The following is an 18,718-nucleotide window of genomic DNA, read 5'->3' on the forward strand; positions in this document are numbered from 1 at the left end:
CTGAAATCCCGCCTAGGCAGATGAAGGTGAAGAAATAAAAATCCTGAAATCCTATTAGCACTCTAGACACAGGCTGGAAAATCAATGCATTTTCTATACTGTTCAAATTTCTCTCTCGGCCAAAGGTGTCATGGACTTTGAAGACCCTTGAACTCAGGACGCAAGGGAGAAGCGTGCTAAGAGGAAGGGACGCTTGGCAAACCCTAACCATGATCAACTCCCACCTGGAAAGCTATGTCTCCACTGTGGAAGGACGTGTGGGTCCAGAATTGGCCTCCACAGTCACTTACGGACTCATTGGGTTTTTTTAAAATAAAATGTTATTCATTTTTCTTTTTCATTCATTACATACATCTCAAAGTCTTAATCTTTACTATGTATTCCTCCCTCCCTCCCCTCCTAGGCTTCCCCAACTTCCGCTTCTGGTTTGTTACTCTTTTCACCCACCTTGCAACCTCCTAACAGAAAAAGTTATTAATAACATAACATCAAACCTAAATACATAAAAGTAAACACACCATATTTCTCTATCTTCTACACATTTTCTAATACTAATAGTGTGAATGTTTATTTAAATCCTGCCTCAAGTCTATCTTTGTTTCTTTGTTTCTCTAAATGGTTCCCATTGTTTTTAAAAGTCGCTGTTGTCCTTTTCTCTTAGTCTGTCTGTCATTTTTGCCAGTTCTACATCATCGTCATCATCATTTTTAATTTGTATACCGCCTTTCTATCTTACAATACTCAAGGCGGTTTACAAGCTGAAGAAACAAAAAATGTACATCTTATAACAATCTAATGCAATTAAAAAATGTGGTAATAAAACATAACTTTAAAATAGGCAACCTCCATCCAAAAAGTAACAGTCAACAATCATTAGAACAGTATAAAATAATAATATCAACATATAAAAGTTAAACAGAAATCCACTCAACAGTTACAATAATATCTAAACTGTAATCAGTAAGACAATGGCAAGCCACAGTACATAAAACAATACAATACACATTGAGAAGCAGAGAGTGGGCCAAGGCAGGTGGAAAGAGGCCTTGCCTGGTGGAGTCTCTCCCCTCACAGTTCATCAACTTCTCCTGCCATTGTTCTTTACTTGGTATTTCTCCAGTCTTCCAATTTTGTGCAATCAACATTCTTGCTGCTGTAGTGGCATACATAAATAAAGTCCTCTTTCCTTTCCTTATGTCTTGGCCTAAAATACCTAGTAAGAAGGCTTCTGGTTTTTTTAGAAAAGTTATTTTCAACATTTTCTTCAATTCATTATATATCATTTCTCAATAGGCTTTTACCTTTTTACAATCCCACCACATATGATAAAACGTACCTTCTATTTCACATCTCCAACACTCTTTCTTTTCATTTTTATGCATTTGTTCCAGTTTAATCGGTGATAGATACCATCTATACATCATTTTCATATAGGTCTCTCTCAATAGTATACAATCTGCAAATTTCAAATTTACTTTCCACAATTTTACCCAATCTTCAAATTGTATGTTATGGCCCATTATTTAATCATTACCAATTTTACTTCTTTGTCTTTGTTTTCCCACTCCAAAAGAATGTTATATGCCTTTTTAAAATAACTTTGTACTTTCTTCTGTCACTTCCTGCTTGGAATTTGGAAACCGACTATGAGAAGCCTTTCTTATTGTCCTCTTTAAAGATATTTTTTAATTGTCTATGATGCAGCCAGCTTTGAAGATGTTCTTTTATTTCATCATATTCTTTCCATTGCCTCTATTCCGGCCACTGCCTGGATATTTCGGAGACATAAAACTGAAATCCCTCCTAGGCAGATGAAGGTGAAGAAAGACACATCCTGGACTAGTGACCTATTAACACTCTAGACACAGGCAGGAAAATACTATATTGAAATATTCTATACCGTTCTAATGTCTCTCTCAACCAAAGGTGTCATGGACTTTGAAGACACTCGAACTCAGAACGCAAGGGAGAAGCATGCTAAGAGGAAGGCATGCATGGCAAACCCCAACCATGATCAACTCCCGCCTGGAAAGCTATGTCCCCACTGTGGAAGGATGTGTGGGTCCAGAATTGGCCTCCACAGTCACTTACGGACTCACTGTTAAGACTGTGTTCATGAAAGACAATTTTACTCGGCTACACCAAAGAAGAATAATTTTTCTCTTGACTGCATATTGAGGCTTATTATACAGTATATGTTTTTCAACAGCATTTGTTCATTAGAGCTGTGATCTGAGGAGCTATACTCTCATTGCAAAGATAGGTCATTAACATACGTCAACAGAATACCAGAGAATGCATTTGTGTCTATGGAAAATATCAGATCAATTCACACCAGATTAACAAATACTGGGGATGGGAGAAATAGCAACGCTATATACAAGTGATGAATACATGGGAAAGAACGCATGGGAAAGAAAACAGAACATAGCTATGTAAATCTAACTCTGATCAGGAGAACAATCTGCAACACAGCCACTAAAAGGAATAAAAATTCTAATGGAAGCAAATTCTAATTCTGAACACAATCATTGGTTTACTCTCTATAGGCGTTATTTCATATGATTAAATATCTTCCCACACCGCCAACCCTTTCTGTTTCCCTTGTACGAGTTCATTTCAGTTTAGTAAGGGAGTCCTTGTCACATAAATTCTTTTTGAAGGCCAAACATTTCTAGGATTTCCTCCCTGTATGAGTTCTTTGGTGTCTAGTAAGGTTACTACTGCCCGTGAAGCTTTTTCCACACTCCGAACATGTATATGGTTTCTCCCCTGTATGAGTTCTTTGATGCAACTTAAAGGTGCTATGGTGACTGAAGCTCCTTCCACACTCCAAACATGTATACGGTTTCTCCCCTGTATGAGTTCTTTGATGCAACTTAAAGGTGCTATGGTGACTGAAGCTCCTTCCACACTCCAAACATGTATACGGTTTCTCCCCTGTATGAGTTCTTTGATGCGATGTGAGTTGGCTACCATGACAGAAGCTCTTCCCGCACTCCAAACATTTATAAGGTTTCTCTCCTGTGTGCAATCTTTGATGCAAGGTAAGGCTGGCACTGTAGCTGAAGCTCTTCCCACACTCCAAACATTTATAAGGTTTCTCTCCTGTGTGCAATCTTTGATGCAAGGTAAGGTTGGCACTGTGACTGAAGCTCTTTCCACATTCCCAGCATTTATAAGGTTTGTTGCCTCGATGAGTTTGTTGATGTTTAGCAAGCCCATTGCGGTAAGCGAAGCTCATTCCACACTCCAAACACGTATGCGGTTTCTCACCTGTATGAGTTCTTTGATGCGACTTAAGGTGGCTACCCTGACTGAAGTTCTTTCCACACTCTGAACATGTATACGGTTTCTCCCCTGTATGAGTTCGTTTATGCGAGGAAAGGGTACCATTCCAACTGAAACTCTTTCCACACTCTGAACATGTATACGGTTTCTCCCCTGTATGAGTTCTTTGATGTGAGGTAAGCTGACCACAGTTAATGAAGCTCTTTCCACACTCTGAACATGTATACGGTTTCTCCCCTGTATGAGTTCGTAGATGAAAGGTAAGGGAACTAGTTACACTGAAGCTCTTTCCACACTCCAAGCATTTATATGGTTTCTCCCCTGTATGAGTTCGTTGATGCAACGTAAGGTTCCTACTCGAAATAAAGCACTTTCCACACTCTGAACATATATACGGTTTCTCCCCTGTATGAGATCTTTGGTGCCTGGTAAGGCTACAATTCTCAAAGAAGCTCTTTCCACACTCTGAACATGTATAGGGTTTCTCCCCTGTATGAGTTCTTTGATGCCTAGTAAGCTGACCACATTGACTGAAGCTCTTTCCACACTCTGAACATGTATATGGTTTCTCCCCTGTATGAGTTCTTTGATGTGAGGTAAGCTGACCACATTGACTGAAGCTCTTTCCACACTCTGAACACGTATATGGTTTCTCCCCTGTATGATTTCTTTGATGCAATGTAAGCTGACCACATCGACTGAAGCTCTTTCCGCACTCGGAACATATATATGGTTTCTCCCCTGTATGAGTTCTTTGATGTAAAGTAAGAGATGAGCGACTACCCAATCTCTTTCCACACACTGTGCATTCATGCTTTTTCTCCTCTCTGGGAATTTGATTTTCACCACCCTGAGATGTACCAGAGTCACCATCCGGCTTCTGCTTCCGCCTCCCCTCTTGCCTGCTGCCTCCATCTTGACCTCCCAGCGTCCTTTGCTCCTCCTCCTCTTTGGATCCTTTTGGTGACACTTCTGAATGTTCCCCTTCTGCCAGGATCCCTTCAACATCTCCTGATGGAATAAAAAGGCAAACTAACTGATGAAATGCTAAAGGAGCGTCTTCACCCCAATCATTCAGTCAGGACACAGAGATCCAGGTCCCAGGGCCTTGTGGCAGTTCCCTCCCTGTGAGAAGGGAAGTTACAGGGAACAAGGCAGAGGGCCTTCTCGGTAGTGGTACCCACCCTGTGGAACACCTTCCCGTCAAATGTTAACTAAATAACTATACAACTATACAACTTTTAAAAGACATCTGAAGGCAGCCATGTAGAGGGAAGTTTTTAATATTTTATTATGCTTTTATATTTGTTATATTTGTTAGAAGCCAGCTAGAGTGGCTGGGGCAACCCAGTCAGATTCGTGGGGTACAAATAAGGAAAGTATTAGTATTTAATTAACATTGTCTTATTTATTGAGTTTATATACTGCCCTATACCCGGAGGACTCAGCAACCCACTCCAGTATTATGCCATGAAAGCTCCAGGGACATAAAACAGGAGAAGCTTTGAGAGGAAAGTGAGTTTCCAAGGCATGCTCTGATTCATGGGGTCACGGAGAGTTGGACATGACTAAGACGACTAAACAACAACAAGGTGTATAAGAAAGGCGTCAGGCGAACTTCCCTGGGGAGAGCATTCCACAGACAGGGAGCCACTGCAGAGAAGGCCCTCTTCTCGTGTTGCCACCCTCCAGACCACTTGAGGAGGAGGCCCACGAAGGAGGGCCTCATAAAGGGATCTCAGCGTCCAGGTAGGTTCATATGGAAAGAAGCAGTCCTTGAAGTATTCCTGATCCTGAGCCATTTAAGGCTTTACAAGTCAAAACCAGCAATTTGAATTGGACCCAGAAGCTAATTGGTAGCCAGTGCAGTCAGACCAGGATGGGTGTAATATGCTCAAACCGCCTTGCTCCAGTGAGCAGCCTGGCCGCTGAATTCTGCACTAGCTGAAGTTTCCAGACTGTCTTCAGAAGCAGCCCTACGTATAATGCATATCTATATCTAACCTTGAAGTTCCCGGAGCATAGAAAACGGTAGATAGGCTATCCCTGTCCAGATAGGGGTGTAACTGGGCCACCAGCCAAAGCTGATGGAAGGCACTCTTGGCCATCTGAGCCTCGAGCGACAGCAAAGGATCCAGGAGAACCCCCAAGCGACGAACCTGCTCCTCCAGAGGAAGTGTAACCCCATCAAGAGCAGGCGACCTCCCAGCCATCTGCTCTAGGGAACCACCCACTAACTGAGCCTCACTCTTATCTGGATCGAGCTTCAATTTGTTGGCCCTCATCCAGTCCATTACCCAGGCAAGACACTGGTCCAGCACTTGCACTGCCTCATCTACAGATAGAAAGGAGAAATAGAGCTGAATGTCATCAGCATACTGCTGGCAACGTACTCCAAACCTCTGGATAACCCCTCCCAGCGATTTCATGTAGGTGTTAAACAACAAGGGGGATTGGATTGGACCCTCCGGAACCCCACATTGAAACTTCCCTGGGGCTGAAATGCATTCCCCAAGTAACACCCTCTGGGAACGACCATCCAAGTAGGACTGGAAGCACCGCAAAGCAGGGCCACCCACCCCCAGTTCAGAGAGTCGCTCCAGAAGGATACCATGGTTGATGGTATCAAAAGCCGCTGAGAGGTGGAGAACAATGAACAGGGGCACATTTCCCTTGTCTCTCTCTCGACAGAGGTCATCATAGAGGGCCACCAAAGCAGTTTCCTTGCCAGAACCAGGCCTAAACCTTGATTGAAATGGATCCAGAAAATGAGTTTCTTCCAAAAGCACCTGGATCTTGTAAAGAGGCACTGTTCATCTCCCTGGCCCAGCCGGCTGTTCCCTCCCTGCTGGTTTTTATCAGCCAAGAGGCGAAAGGGTCAAGAGTGCAAACGGTCACCCTGACTGATCCAAGCACCTTGTCCATATCCTCCAGCCTGACCAACTGAAAAAACTCATCCAACACAACAGGACTAGCCTGTGCTCTGGACAACCCATGAGACTCATCTGCTGTCTTGGTGGATGGAAGCAATTTTATCTTCTTCTTTTTCCTCGATAAAATTTATTATAGAAAGTATATATACATTCAATATAACATTCATAAAATAAAAGAGTCCAACATAAAATAAAGATATATAAAATAAAAATTCCAACACCGTGACTTCCCTCTCCCTCAACTTGACATCTTTCAATATTCTGTGCTCTTACTTACATTGTGTTTTTGATAGTATTCAACATTCACCTATTATTAATTTGTCATAATCTGATTCAGCTTTACATACTTAGTCCATACATATCAACAGGTTTTCTTTAGAACAGTGTTTTTTCATTTGGTCCTGAAAGCATTTCCATTCTTTCCTTAAACTCTGGTTTGACTGGCGTCTTATGGCTGCCGTTAGTTTGGCCAATTCTATAAAGTCACATAATTTACCTATCCAGTCTGCTTTTGTGGGAATAATGTCCCCTTTTCCATTTTTAGCAAGTAATAATCTGGATGCAGCTGTGGCATATAAGAATAACCTTTTGTTATCCTGTGGGGTGTCCTTTCCTATAATGCCCATTGGGTATGCCTCTGGGTTTTTTTTCTATAGGAGCTTTGAGCATCTTTCTTAGCTCTTCATGGATACACCCCCAAAACTTATTAATTTTCTCACAGCACCACCATACATGTATCATTGTTTCCTCTGCATTATTGCATTTCCAACATTGGCTAGTTTGGAAGGTATCTTGGCTAGATTGGAAGGTGTCACATACCACCTGTGTAACATTTTCATTAAGTTTTCCTTGATAGTATAAAGGTAAAGGTAAAGGTACCCCTGCCCGTACGGGCCAGTCTTGACAGACTCTGGGGTTGTGCGCCCATCTCACTTAAGAGGCCAGGGGCCAGCGCTGTCCGGAGACACTTCCGGGTCACGTGGCCAGCGTGACATCGCTGCTCTGGCGAGCCAGAGCCGCACACGGAAACGCCGTTTACCTTCCCGCTGGTAAGCGGTCCCTATTTATCTACTTGCACCCGGAGGTGCTTTCGAACTGCTAGGTTGGCAGGCATTGGGACCGAGCAGCGGGAGCGCACCCCGCCGCAGTGATTCGAACCGCCGACCTTTCGATCGGCAAGTCCTAGGCGCTGAGGCTTTTACCCACAGCGCCACCTGCGTCCCTCTTGCCACCTGCATCCCTCTCTTGATAGTATAACAGGCAGTAAATCTGATATCTAACCTCCAAAGTGTCTCCCACTGTTCCATGTGTATTGTGGGGCCCATTTAACCATTACATCCTTTACTTCCTCGTCTTTCAGATCCCATTCCAATAACAGTTTTAGATCATTTTTTTGTCATTTCATAATAATGCTTTTTTGTTGTTTGGATTCATCTTTCTCAATTTTTTTGGTGATATGGAAGGCAATCGGAGAGGTAGTGCCTTATCTCTCTGAATGTTTTCTATCTCAGATGTCCTTGTCTTCTTTTAATAGTTGACTATAGGTTGCCCAATTTCCTCCATATTTATTTTTTTAACTGCAAAAGCCTCTACTGGCTTTTTGATATGATTATTTGATATGATTAAATATCTTCCCACACCGCCAACCCTTTCTGTTTCCCTTGTATGGGTTCTTTTCAGTTTAGTAAGGGAGTCCTTGTCACATAAGTTCTTTCCATAGGCCAAACATTTCTAAGATTTCCTCTCTGTATGAGTTCTTTGATGTGACTTAAGGGAGCTACTCTGACTGAAGCTTTTTCCACACTCTGAACATACATACGGTTTCTCTCCTGTATGAGTTCGTTGATGCAACGTAAGGGAGCTACTGCACCTGAAGCTCCTTCCACACTCCGAACATGTATACGGTTTCTCTCCTGTATGAGTTCGTTGATGCAGTGTAAGTAAGCTACCACGACTGAAGCTCTTGCCACACTCCAAACATTTATACGGTTTCTCTCCTGTGTGCAATCTTTGATGCAAGGTAAGGCTACCACTCTGGCTGAAGCTCTTTCCACACTCCAAACATGTATATCGTTTCTCCCCTATATGAATTCTTTCATGCGAGGAAAGGTAGTCGGCGCGACTGAAGCTCTTGCCACATTCCCAGCATTTATAAGGTTTGCTGCCTCGATGAGTTTGTTGATGTCTAGTAAGCCCATTGCTGCGAGCGAAGCTCATTCCACACTCCAAACACGTATGCGGTTTCTCCCCTGTATGAGTTCGTTGATGCGACTTAAGGTGGCTACCCTGACTGAAGCTCCTTCCACACTCTGAACATGTATACGGTTTCTCCCCTGTATGAGTTCGTTGATGCGAGGTAAGGGTACCAGTGTGATTGAAGCTTTTTCCACACTCTGAACATGTATATGGTTTCTCCCCTGTATGAGATCTTTCATGCAATTTAAGGGTACTACGTTCACTGAAGCTTTTTCCACACTCTGAACATTTATAGGGTTTCTCCCCTGTATGAGATCTTTGATGCAAGATAAGGACAGTACTGTGACTGAAGCTCTTCCCACACTCCAAACATTTATAAGGTTTCTCCCCTGTATGAGTTCGTTGATGGGACTTAAGATTGCTACTCTTACTGAAGCTCTTTCCACACTCCGAACATGTATACGGTTTCTCCCCTGTATGAGATCTTTGATGTGAGGTAAGGGAATTATTCTGACTGAAGCTCCTTCCACACTCTGAACATGTATACGGTTTCTCCCCTGTATGAATTTGTTGATGCGACTTAAGGATGCTACTCCGACTGAAGCTCTTTCTACACTCCAAACATTTATAAGGTTTCTCCTCTCTGGGAATTTGATTTTCACCACCCTGAGACATACCAGAGTCACCCTCCGGCTTCTGCTTTCGTCTCCCCTCTCGCCTGCTGCCTCCATCTTGAACCCTCAGCTTCCTTTGCTCTTTGGATCCTTTTGGTGACACTTCTGATTCTTCCCCTTCTGCCAGAATCCTTTCAACATCTCCTGATGGAATAAAAAGGCAAACTGATGAAATGCTAAAGGAGCGTCTTCACCCCAATCATTCAGTCAGGACACAGAGATCCAGGTCCCAGGGCCTGGTGGCAGTTCCCTCACTGTGAGAAGGGAAGTTATAGGGAACAAGGCAGAGGGCCTTCTTGGTAGTGGTGCCCACCCTACGGAACGCCCTGCCGTCAGTTGTCAAAAAAATAACTATGCAAATTTTAGAAGACAACTGGAGGCAAGACTGTGTAGGGAGGTTTTTAATGTTTTATTATACTTTTATATTTGTTAGAAGCCAGCTAGAGTGGCTGGGGCAACCCAGTCCAATCCGTGGGGTACAAATAATTAAAGTATTAATGTTAGCATTATTATTTATTGAGTTTATATACCACCCTATACCCGGAGGTCTCAACGTGGTTCACAGAAAGGTCACATCATATATAATCAGAATAAAAATACCAACCCAATAACACCCCCCCAAAAAAGAGCCACGTTTGAAAAAGACTACAGGATGTCAAAGATATCTAGCAAAAGCCTGGTTAAAAAGGAACATGTTTGCATGGCACCTAAAGATGTATACCGATTCATGGATCACTGACTTGTCGTGGCGAAGGGGCTTGAATAACTCAGAGAAGCTATGACCTATGCCGTGCAGGGCCACCCAAGACATACAGGTCAGCCGAGAGTTTAGACTAAATTTGATCCACCTGGAGAAGAAACTGGCAACCCACTCCAGTATTATGCCATGAAAGCTCCAGGGACATAAAAAAGGAGAAGCCCTATGGGGAGCCCAAGGAAGGTCCCCCACCTGCCCAGGTTGGCCTGCTGGGAGGAGAAAGATATTTTCCATTAGGAAAAGATGTCCTACCCCCATAAAAAGGAGCTTGGAAACGTACTGGAAGCCAATGCAGATCTCTCAGGGCCGGTGTTATATGGTCCTGTGACTGGCCATTCCCAGCCACCAGTCTAGCTGCCACACTCTGGATCAGTTGCAGTTTTTGGGTCACCTTCAAAGGTAGCCCCACGTAGAGAGCAGTGCAGTAATCAAAGCGGGAGATAACTAGAGCATGCACCACTCTGGTGAGACAGTCCGTGGGCAGGTAGGGTCTCAGCCTGCATCCCAGATGGAGCTGGTAAACAGCTGCCCTGGACACAGAATTGACCTGCACCTCCATGGACAGCTGTGAGTCCAAAATGACTCCCAGCCTGCGCACCTGGTCCTTCAGGGGCACAGTTACCCCATTCAGGACCAGGGAGTCCCCCACGCCAACCTGCCCCCTCAAAACAGTACTTGTGTCTTGTCAGGATTCAACCTCAATCTGTTAGCCGCCATCCATCCTTCCCCGCCTTCACTGGTTCCCATTTGAAAGAGAGGCAGAGCTGGGTCTCATCCGCATATTGATGGACACCCAGTCCAACCCCCCTGATGATCTCTCCCAGCGGCTGCATGCGGATGTTAAAAAGCGGGGGTATTATGGGAAATATATAGGAAATACCCTTTGCAAAAGCGTGTGCATTAGGCGAGATCTGCACCCACCAAAATGCCGACCAACTTTCAAGAGCTCTATTTAAAAATAATAAGATGTGAAAATCTGGACAAATTGATGACTAGAAAAAGTAGACAGAGGAAAAGAACTTACATTGAAAGGGTTTGCCTAATGGGGTTTTTTTCATCCCTCCCCACACTCCCCCCAGCTGCACCCCCCCGTCTCTCCCCCTTTATAATACATAATGCATACGACCCACCTCCAGCGCCTCCGCGAGGAAGGAAAGCCGCCGCCATGACAGGTATCTCCCCCCCCCCCCCGAAGCGGGACAGGAAGCGGAAGCTGCTATTCTCCCGGCAGCCTTTTTTCCTCCGCTCTAGGAATCTCAGCTCTGTCGCTGCTACTCTTAACCGTTTCAGAGCCGAGCGGCAGGAGCCTCTGGGCTTCTCCGGGCAAAGAGCGAGGAGAGGCGCTAGTCTCGCCTCCGGAAAGCCCCGCTGGATCAGCTGCACGGGAGCCCTAAAACGTTTTCTAAACTATTATTATAATTATTTTCAGTTTTGAAAATAACGCTTTTCCTTTTGGTACACAGATATCCAATCCGAATTTGCAATAACTGACTCCCCCCCCCCCCCGTTTCCATTCCCCCCTTTGATTCTCCTTGCATATAATTACTATATATTTCCTCAATTAATTTCAACTTCATTCCCCTCTCCTAATTATATTTTTAGTTCATCAATGTTACATCAAACCTGCTAATGTTTTGACGTTTTTACAGTGCTCTCTTGAATACTCTATAAGGCTTTCCCATTCTAGATTGATTTTTTTTCTCATCTTGGTGCCTGATCTTTAGGGTAAGTTTAGCCATTTTGGCAGAGTCCATCATCTTTCCATTCTTCTTTCATTGGGACCTTGTCTTCTTTCCACATTTTCCTATGTGGTGGACGTGTAAAAAAGTAAAGGGCTTCTGCGAAATTTTTAAAAATTCTTAAAATTACGTTTGTTAAAAAAAACCCAGAGGCTTTTTTACTAGGTGTTATAGGAGAAAAAATGCCGAGGAAGCAAAAGAGACTGTTTATTTATGTGATTACAAGGGCCAGAGGCTACTATCCCAGACGTGGTGGAAAGAAGTAAAGGTCCCAAAGAAAGAAGAATGGATAACTTAAGATGATTGACTATGCCGAAATGGCTAAACTTACCGATCAAATGAGAAAAAATTCAATCAAGAATGGGGAAACTTTATAGACTATTTTAGAGAACATGAGTTTGTTGATCTCAATGGTCACCTAGTCCAACCCCATATGTGTATATATGATAAATATGTGGGGCTGGTAGTTTCCTCCTCTCCACTGAGATGTAGAGAGGCAATACTGAGCCACCCACCTGGAAGGCTTAAAAAAGAGGATTGTATAAATTCAGGACTAGGCTGTCGGTGGCTACAAACCCTGATGTCTATGTTGTATTTCTTTCTTTATTTTTACAGTGGTACCTCAGGTTACAGATGCTCCGCTAACCCATAAATAGTACCTCAGGTTACGAACTTTGCTTCAGGATGAGAACAGAAATCGTGTGGTGGCAGCGGGAGGCCCCATTTGCTAAAGTGGTACCTCAGGTTAAGAACAGTTTCAGGTTAAGAATGGACCTACAGAACGAATTAGGTTCTTAACCTGAGGTACCACTGTATTATCTACAGATAATGTCTGGCCGAGGGTACCGGCGTACAGCTTCCGGGTCATGTGGCCAGCATGATCAAGCCGTTTCCTGTGAACCAGAGCAGCGCATGGAAACGCCGTTTACCTTCCCGCCGGAGCGGTACCTATTTATGTACTTGCACTTTGACGTGCTTTCGAACTGTTAGGTTGGCAGGAGCAGGGACCAAGCAACTGGAGCTCACCCCGTCACCGGGATTCGAACCACCAACCTTCTGATCGGCAAGTCCTAGGCTCTGTGGTTTAACCCACAGCGCCACCCGCGTCCCATTTTATAGGTTAGGGTAAGGCAAGTGGTTTTTTATGGGGGTTGTTTTGATTTTTATTATGTATTTTGTGGTTTTATATCCTGATTTTATTCTGAGACCCCGGGTATAGGGCGGTATATAACAAAGATGGGAATCAGAAAAATTTGGGAGCCACTGTGTTAAAAGGGGAGGGGGTCACAGATTGCATTTCAACTTTCCTGCGTTATTTATGTTCCTACCTTGTGAATGGGCTGGGCGAGGGGTGGGCAGCTTCCATAGAGTCGTTGAGTTGGGAGGGACCCCGAAGGTCCTCTAGTCCAGCCCCCTGCAATAGAGGAATCTCAGCTAAATAATCCCTGACATATGGCCATCCAACCTCTGCTTGAAAACCTCCAAGGAAGGGGAGACCATTCACTGTCAAACACAGATTCCTGTGAGCAATCACATTGTGATGGAACTGTACCTGAGCCAGGTGGCACTAATAGTGAGGAAAGGATCTGTAACACCCAAGACCTTTGGGGAAAGCCTGCAGAGTTCAGGCAAGCAGAGAGGAAGGAAAAGCATAATTTCCTCTCTCACTGCATTCAATCCGCAGAGGACCAAAATCTCTTCTGCCTGGGGAATCCCAAAACTGAATTTATATGCTTTTACCTGAGATGAAGCACCTGATGGGAACAGTGGGATTGACTCCTGAGAAAACCTGCATGGGGGGTGGGGGTGTAAATGGCCTCTTAGGAATTGCATACTTTTTTTGGCTATTTCATCTTTTGTAGGCTTTACTTGCAGCTGTACATATATGTTTGGGATTTTTTAAATCCACAGTTCAGGAAAAATAAAACAATGGCATTATCAGTAAATAAAAATTAAAATGACTATTTTCTTATTAAAAATAATTAAAATAAACGGTAAACATGGATTGAAACACAGTGAAAGTGACTGCCTCGTATCAATAGGCAGCGAGTTCAAAAGTTGGATACAGATATTCTTCAATTTTTTCACTGCCCTGTTGGGCAAATCCAGTACATCGCATTTCCAAAATCAATTTCCTAACAAGATGCACAGAGAAACAGATCCCCACAACGGACCAAGGTTTCCTGGCTCAGATCCTGGGGTTCCCGTGGACCTCAGAAGCAAACCCGGCCTTAAGGACCTGCTTGCAACCTTTGGCACAAGAAGTGGCAGAGCAGGAAACAGACACATTGGGGTCTGGGCAGGCTCTCTGCCAGTGGCGAACAATGGCTAGTGCAAGCCTTACAGTGAATGACACACATAGGGGGGCGTAGGGCTGGGGGACACCAGTGGGCAGCTTCTGACAAGGCAACACAGACAGTGGCATGAGCCTGAACAGCAGCAGATCCCATGGCTGCAAGGACGCAGAAACACACAAGCTCAGCAAGGCAGGGGGAGAGACGTCATCAGAGGAAGAGGCCGTTTGCTCCCTGAACTCCTCTCTTATCGGAGCTATAGAAGATGCTGTCTACAACTGAATCAGCAAAGTTCACGTCCGTATCCTCACCTTTCACTAAAGAAGGATTCCCACACTTGGGTCTCCAGATCTTTCGGGACTACAACTCCCATCACTCCCAGCTAGCAGTATTAAGGGATGATGGGAATCGTAGTCCAAAACCAGCTAGAGGCCCACGTTTGGGAAAGCCTGCACTAGTATACCTAGGGCAACTGTTTTCCTAATACAGGCATTTTTTACATTTCTGTGCAAATATATCTTTAAAACTGCATTTAAAACAGAATTCAATCTTTAGCATCGACTCCTGGATGAGGTTGGATTTCCTTTTGGGGTCTGGGGTTCAGCAGCTCTCTGCCAGGAATTCGCAGGAATGGCTTGCGCCTTGTCAAGGGAAGTGCAAGCATTTTAGTGAACGACAGACATATGGGGGGAACCAGAGGACAGTTTCTAAGAAGGCAGCAGAGTAGAGATGTAAAATTTCCAAAAATTTTGAAGCCATGGGGGGAGAAACATTTTTCCTTGTTTCTTTCTGGAAAAATTCAGTGTGGAGTAGTTTTCAGATTCCATGAAACGCAGTGTATATAAAAGTAGTAGGCTTGCAATAAAACAGGTAACCACCCCCCTTTCTCTCAAAAGCATCAAAAAAAAGCAAGAAACCACCAACATAAATAATAATCAAAATTGCCTCTTAGCACCAACAGCAAATAAAGTTAAGGTTTAAGCTCAATATTTAAGCTCCATGGAAGGCCTACCCTTTGAGTAGTGCTTTAAAAGCAACAACAGAAGACACAACATATACATGCAGTTTATTCTATCTCACTTTCTCAACTACTGCTATCATTTTCCATTTTTTCTTCTTCCTCTTCCTCTTTGTCATTTTCCCCATGGACTTCTAAAAAACGGCTTTGGGGGGGAAACGGGGGGGACTGTCCCCCCCCCATTTTTCTGTTTTTTTTCCCAGGCCTTCCCATCTCTACTTGAAGACAGCTGGGGCAAAGCGTAAGGCAATTTTTTTGCATGACAGGCCCAGAAGGAAGCAACATCCAGTTACTGAATAATAGGCAGTGGAAGACAGGAGTGCCTGGCGTGCTCTGGTCCATGGGGTCACAAAGAGTCGGACACGACTAAAGAACAACAACAATTGTTGCACTAAGGCTCAAACTCTGTTTGAAAGGAAAAGGACTGTGAGTTTTTAAAATTGAATTTGTTATTATATTGAAGGGAGATGGGAAGGATTTCTCTCAGTATTCCCTGTGCTTGCTTTGTACTTTGTACCTAAGAAAGATTGCTCTCAAATACTATCTGCAGGACATTCCTGTGCTAATCCTGTGCAAATCTCACTTCTGCAAATTTCGGCGAGACAGTCAGCACACCGCCAGTGAGTGTTTGCTAAATTTGTCTGGCGGGTCAAGAGTCCGTCTCTTGGCTTGCAGAAATATTTTAGCTGTTGTTTGCAGATTTAACCAGGCCTGCCAAAGAGGCCCCCTTCCTGCCTTATGCTTACTAATGCAAAAATAAGAAAAGACACATACAAGCAAGAGGGGAGGGGGGAGTGCTTAGCTAGTAGAAAGATACGTATGAGGAAGTGCTTAGCCAGCAGAATGATAGGAATGTTTAGCAAGAAGTTGAACATTTGCCAACTGATTGGGAAAGTCTGTAAAGGGTATGGGAGGGGGGAGAGTGTTCAGAAAAGTATAAGAAAGTCTGTTGAAGTGTCTTGAGACACAGCCAGTTTTTAGGAACTATCCTTCTGGTTGTCTCTGCGCACAGATTGTCTCTGTGCACAGATTTCAATAAACTTTTTCTCCAAAGAAGATTTTGCTTTCCTGGTACTTTTGTTCCCTCCAAGGTCCGGGGATGGCGAGGCTGATGGATCCCTAGGTAAATAAGGCTTCATTTCTTTGGGGGCTCGTCCGGGATAAGCCTCCTCCCCAATACGGACCGGAGGGCCAGGCTCAACCAAGGTGAACAGCTCGGCAGCGTTTTGCAGGCTCCCGTGCGCACCCCACCTGTTTCGTGGGGGGGAGCCAGCCACACTGTCCTGGAGTGAAGACATCTTGTTGAGGGAGGAAAAGAGGACGGCGCCAAAAAAGGGACAGGTCCGCAGCGGAACAGGTAAGCCCGACGGAAAGGGCAGCCCGACGGGAAAGGGCGAGGCCTGATCAGCCTCACCTGGTTGTGCAGTACAGTGCCACCAGGAATAAGGGGATTGGTTGTGCAGTAGAGTGCCAGCCAGCCAGGAATAAGGGGATTGGTTGTGCAGTAGAGTGCAAGCCACCAGGAATAAGGGGACTGGTTGTGCAGGAGAGTGCCACCAGCATAAATTTGGAACAGAGGAAGGAGGGGAAATTATATTGATGTGATTTGTATGTTGTGTGTGTTGCATGTCAGATACTCCAGTGATTGAATTGTCGAGTGTGGGCCGGGGTATTAGTGCCCCTTGGCCGAGCGGTTGCAGGATTGTGCATTTTCTGCCAGGGCGACCTCGCGCAGATCACAATCTGTAGTATATGAAGTGTGAGAGAATTTTTACTATGAATAGGAGCGGAGTATTTGGAAGAAATGGGTTCTGGCCAAAGTAAAAGTACCCCTTTGGAATGCTTTTGGGGATTTAAGCTGATGAAGGGGGAGGATGAGGACATTGTGTGAATTAGATTGGCCCACTCAAAAGAATAAATTGGCCGTCCACCAGGACCCTTGATTTGTAATTCATTAATCCATTATATCAGAACATTTTGAATGTCCATTCTGATCAAATCCCCTATATTTACACATGGAAGACCAATGTGGAAAGGAAACCCCCCCCCCTTGGCTGAAGTCATGATGCCAAAAAGTCTCAGGCAGCCGTATCTGCTCAGTCAGGAAGGCAGGAGGACAACCCCCAGTCCTCCAGGATTCAGAGAGGGAAGAAGATAAAGTTTTAATGCCCCCACCGCCTTATGCCCCGGCAACAGCCCTGGCACCACCCCCGCCACAGGGAGCAGATGACCCAGCCCCCAAACCCGTGGACAATGCATTGTTAGACCTGGACAAAGATGAAGAAAGGGAGGAAAGAGAAGAGGATGGTGAGGATGAGGAATTTGTAAAAAGATTAGTTAAGTTGACAGATGATAATAAGAACAGGCAGAACGTTTGAGGAAGTATGTGGAACCTTATGCAGGAGAAGTGGACGTCAGTCCCCATTTGTTAAAAACAGTGGGATGTATAGGGGAACAGAGAAGAAAGTGGCAGAAAGAGTGGGGAAGGCAGTGAAAAGTGTGACCCTCCATAGGGCACATAAAGCACAGGAGAAGGGCGCGGCCAGAGTGATGCCTCTCCGCAGAGTGTATGACCCTCTGGCCCCCGCGGGACCTGATGGGGTGGTGCCCAATAGAACTCATACAGTTCAACATGTCCCCTTCTCTAGTGCAGAAGTTTGTAATTGGAGGAACCAAAACCCTTCATTTGAAGAAAACCCAGCAAATCAGACCACTGAAGGGCAAAATACCCTCACCACTTATCGCCAGAATGTCTTAAATGGCATGAGGAGGGCAGCCAGAAAACTCACCAACTTTGTGGAGGCCAGAGAATTAGTGCAAGGAACAGAGGAGGCCCCTGGAGCCTATTTAAAGAGGCTGAAGGAAGCCTACCGCCAGTATACCCCCGTGGACCCAGATGAGGCTGCCAACGCCCCAATTTTTAAAGCGGCCTTTGTAGCCCAGGCAGCACCCGATATCCGCAGGAACATTTTTATGGGCCACACCCTTGAATGGATGCTAGAACTAACCCAGACCACTTATAATCAGAGGGAGGAAGAGGCCCAGAAGAAAAAGGAGAAGTTGATGGCCCTGAGGACGGGAGGTCCACCATTAGGAGGAACCGCCCGGGGAGGAGGGCGAGGCCGCTTAGGAAAGAATCAGCATGCCATCTACCGAGAGGCACCTACTTCCTCTCCCAGGATAAAATGAGGAAATATCAGATGCTATTATTACATCCGCGTTAGAAATTCCAAGTCACCACAGCCCTCAACCCAGCTACCCTATTACCGGTAGGAGAAGGTGGGGAGCCCACGCATGACTGCATTGAAGTAATGGATGAGGTGTACTCTAGCAGACCTGACTTTAAAGATGAAGCAGACCCCCAGTGGCCATCATGGTTTATGGATGGAAGCAGCTTCATTGAGGCTGGACACCGGAAGGCAGGTTATGCAGTGGTAGCCCTGGAAGACCAGGTGATCAAGGCAAAGCCACTCCCGCCTGGAACATCGGCCCAGCTGGCAGAATTAACCGCGCTCACCAAAGCCCTAAACCTGGTGACAATGAACCAGCCTTTGTTCATTTAATGTTGCAGGAATTGGCCAAGGCACTACAAATCAACTGAAAGTTGCATACAGCACGCAGACCCCAGAATCAGCTATCCAAGCTGACATAGGAAACTGGGTCTAATTGGGTGACAATGTTACCCCTGGCATTACTCAGGGTCCGCAATCTCCCATTAAATTGTGCTTGGGAGACCGGTCCCATATGTCAGAATGTTGTGCCCACATGTTGGTCAGGATATGCAATTGAATAATTATGTCCAGACATTTTTCCGAG

General features: G+C 44.9%; 3 protein-coding genes across 7 annotated transcripts in view; 1 reads left to right on the top strand and 2 right to left on the bottom strand.

Annotated features, from left to right (window-relative positions):
• LOC310837726 (uncharacterized protein) overlaps positions 1 to 18,718 on the top strand; it is a 196,905-nt gene that overhangs the window by 93,797 nt on the left and 84,390 nt on the right. The window lies entirely within an intron of this gene.
• LOC310837543 (uncharacterized protein) overlaps positions 1 to 18,718 on the bottom strand; it is a 48,405-nt gene that overhangs the window by 18,826 nt on the left and 10,861 nt on the right. Inside the window, exon 1 of one of the 4 annotated variants that reach the window (XM_083724277.1) lies at positions 10,982 to 11,059. The exons of the other annotated variants lie outside the window; for them this stretch is intronic. Within the exon in view, the coding sequence (XP_083580403.1) occupies positions 10,982 to 11,018 (37 nt within the window). The 5' untranslated portion in view covers positions 11,019 to 11,059. Of the gene's footprint in view, positions 1 to 10,981; positions 11,060 to 18,718 lie in introns of those variants that run through there. 4 annotated transcript variants of the gene reach the window in all.
• On the bottom strand, positions 328 to 8,441 carry LOC310839524 (uncharacterized protein; the record flags this gene model as incomplete). The annotated part of the gene is made up of 3 exons (XM_083728161.1): positions 328 to 2,688; positions 3,277 to 4,302; positions 8,174 to 8,441. 3 exons carry the CDS (start codon positions 8,439 to 8,441, stop codon positions 2,675 to 2,677), a joined length of 1,308 nt encoding a protein of 435 aa, XP_083584287.1. The 3' UTR covers positions 328 to 2,674.

Source organism: Podarcis gaigeae, assembly GCF_964106915.1.
Source record: "Podarcis gaigeae genome assembly, chromosome: 2".
Classification (NCBI taxonomy): domain Eukaryota; kingdom Metazoa; phylum Chordata; class Lepidosauria; order Squamata; family Lacertidae; genus Podarcis; species Podarcis gaigeae.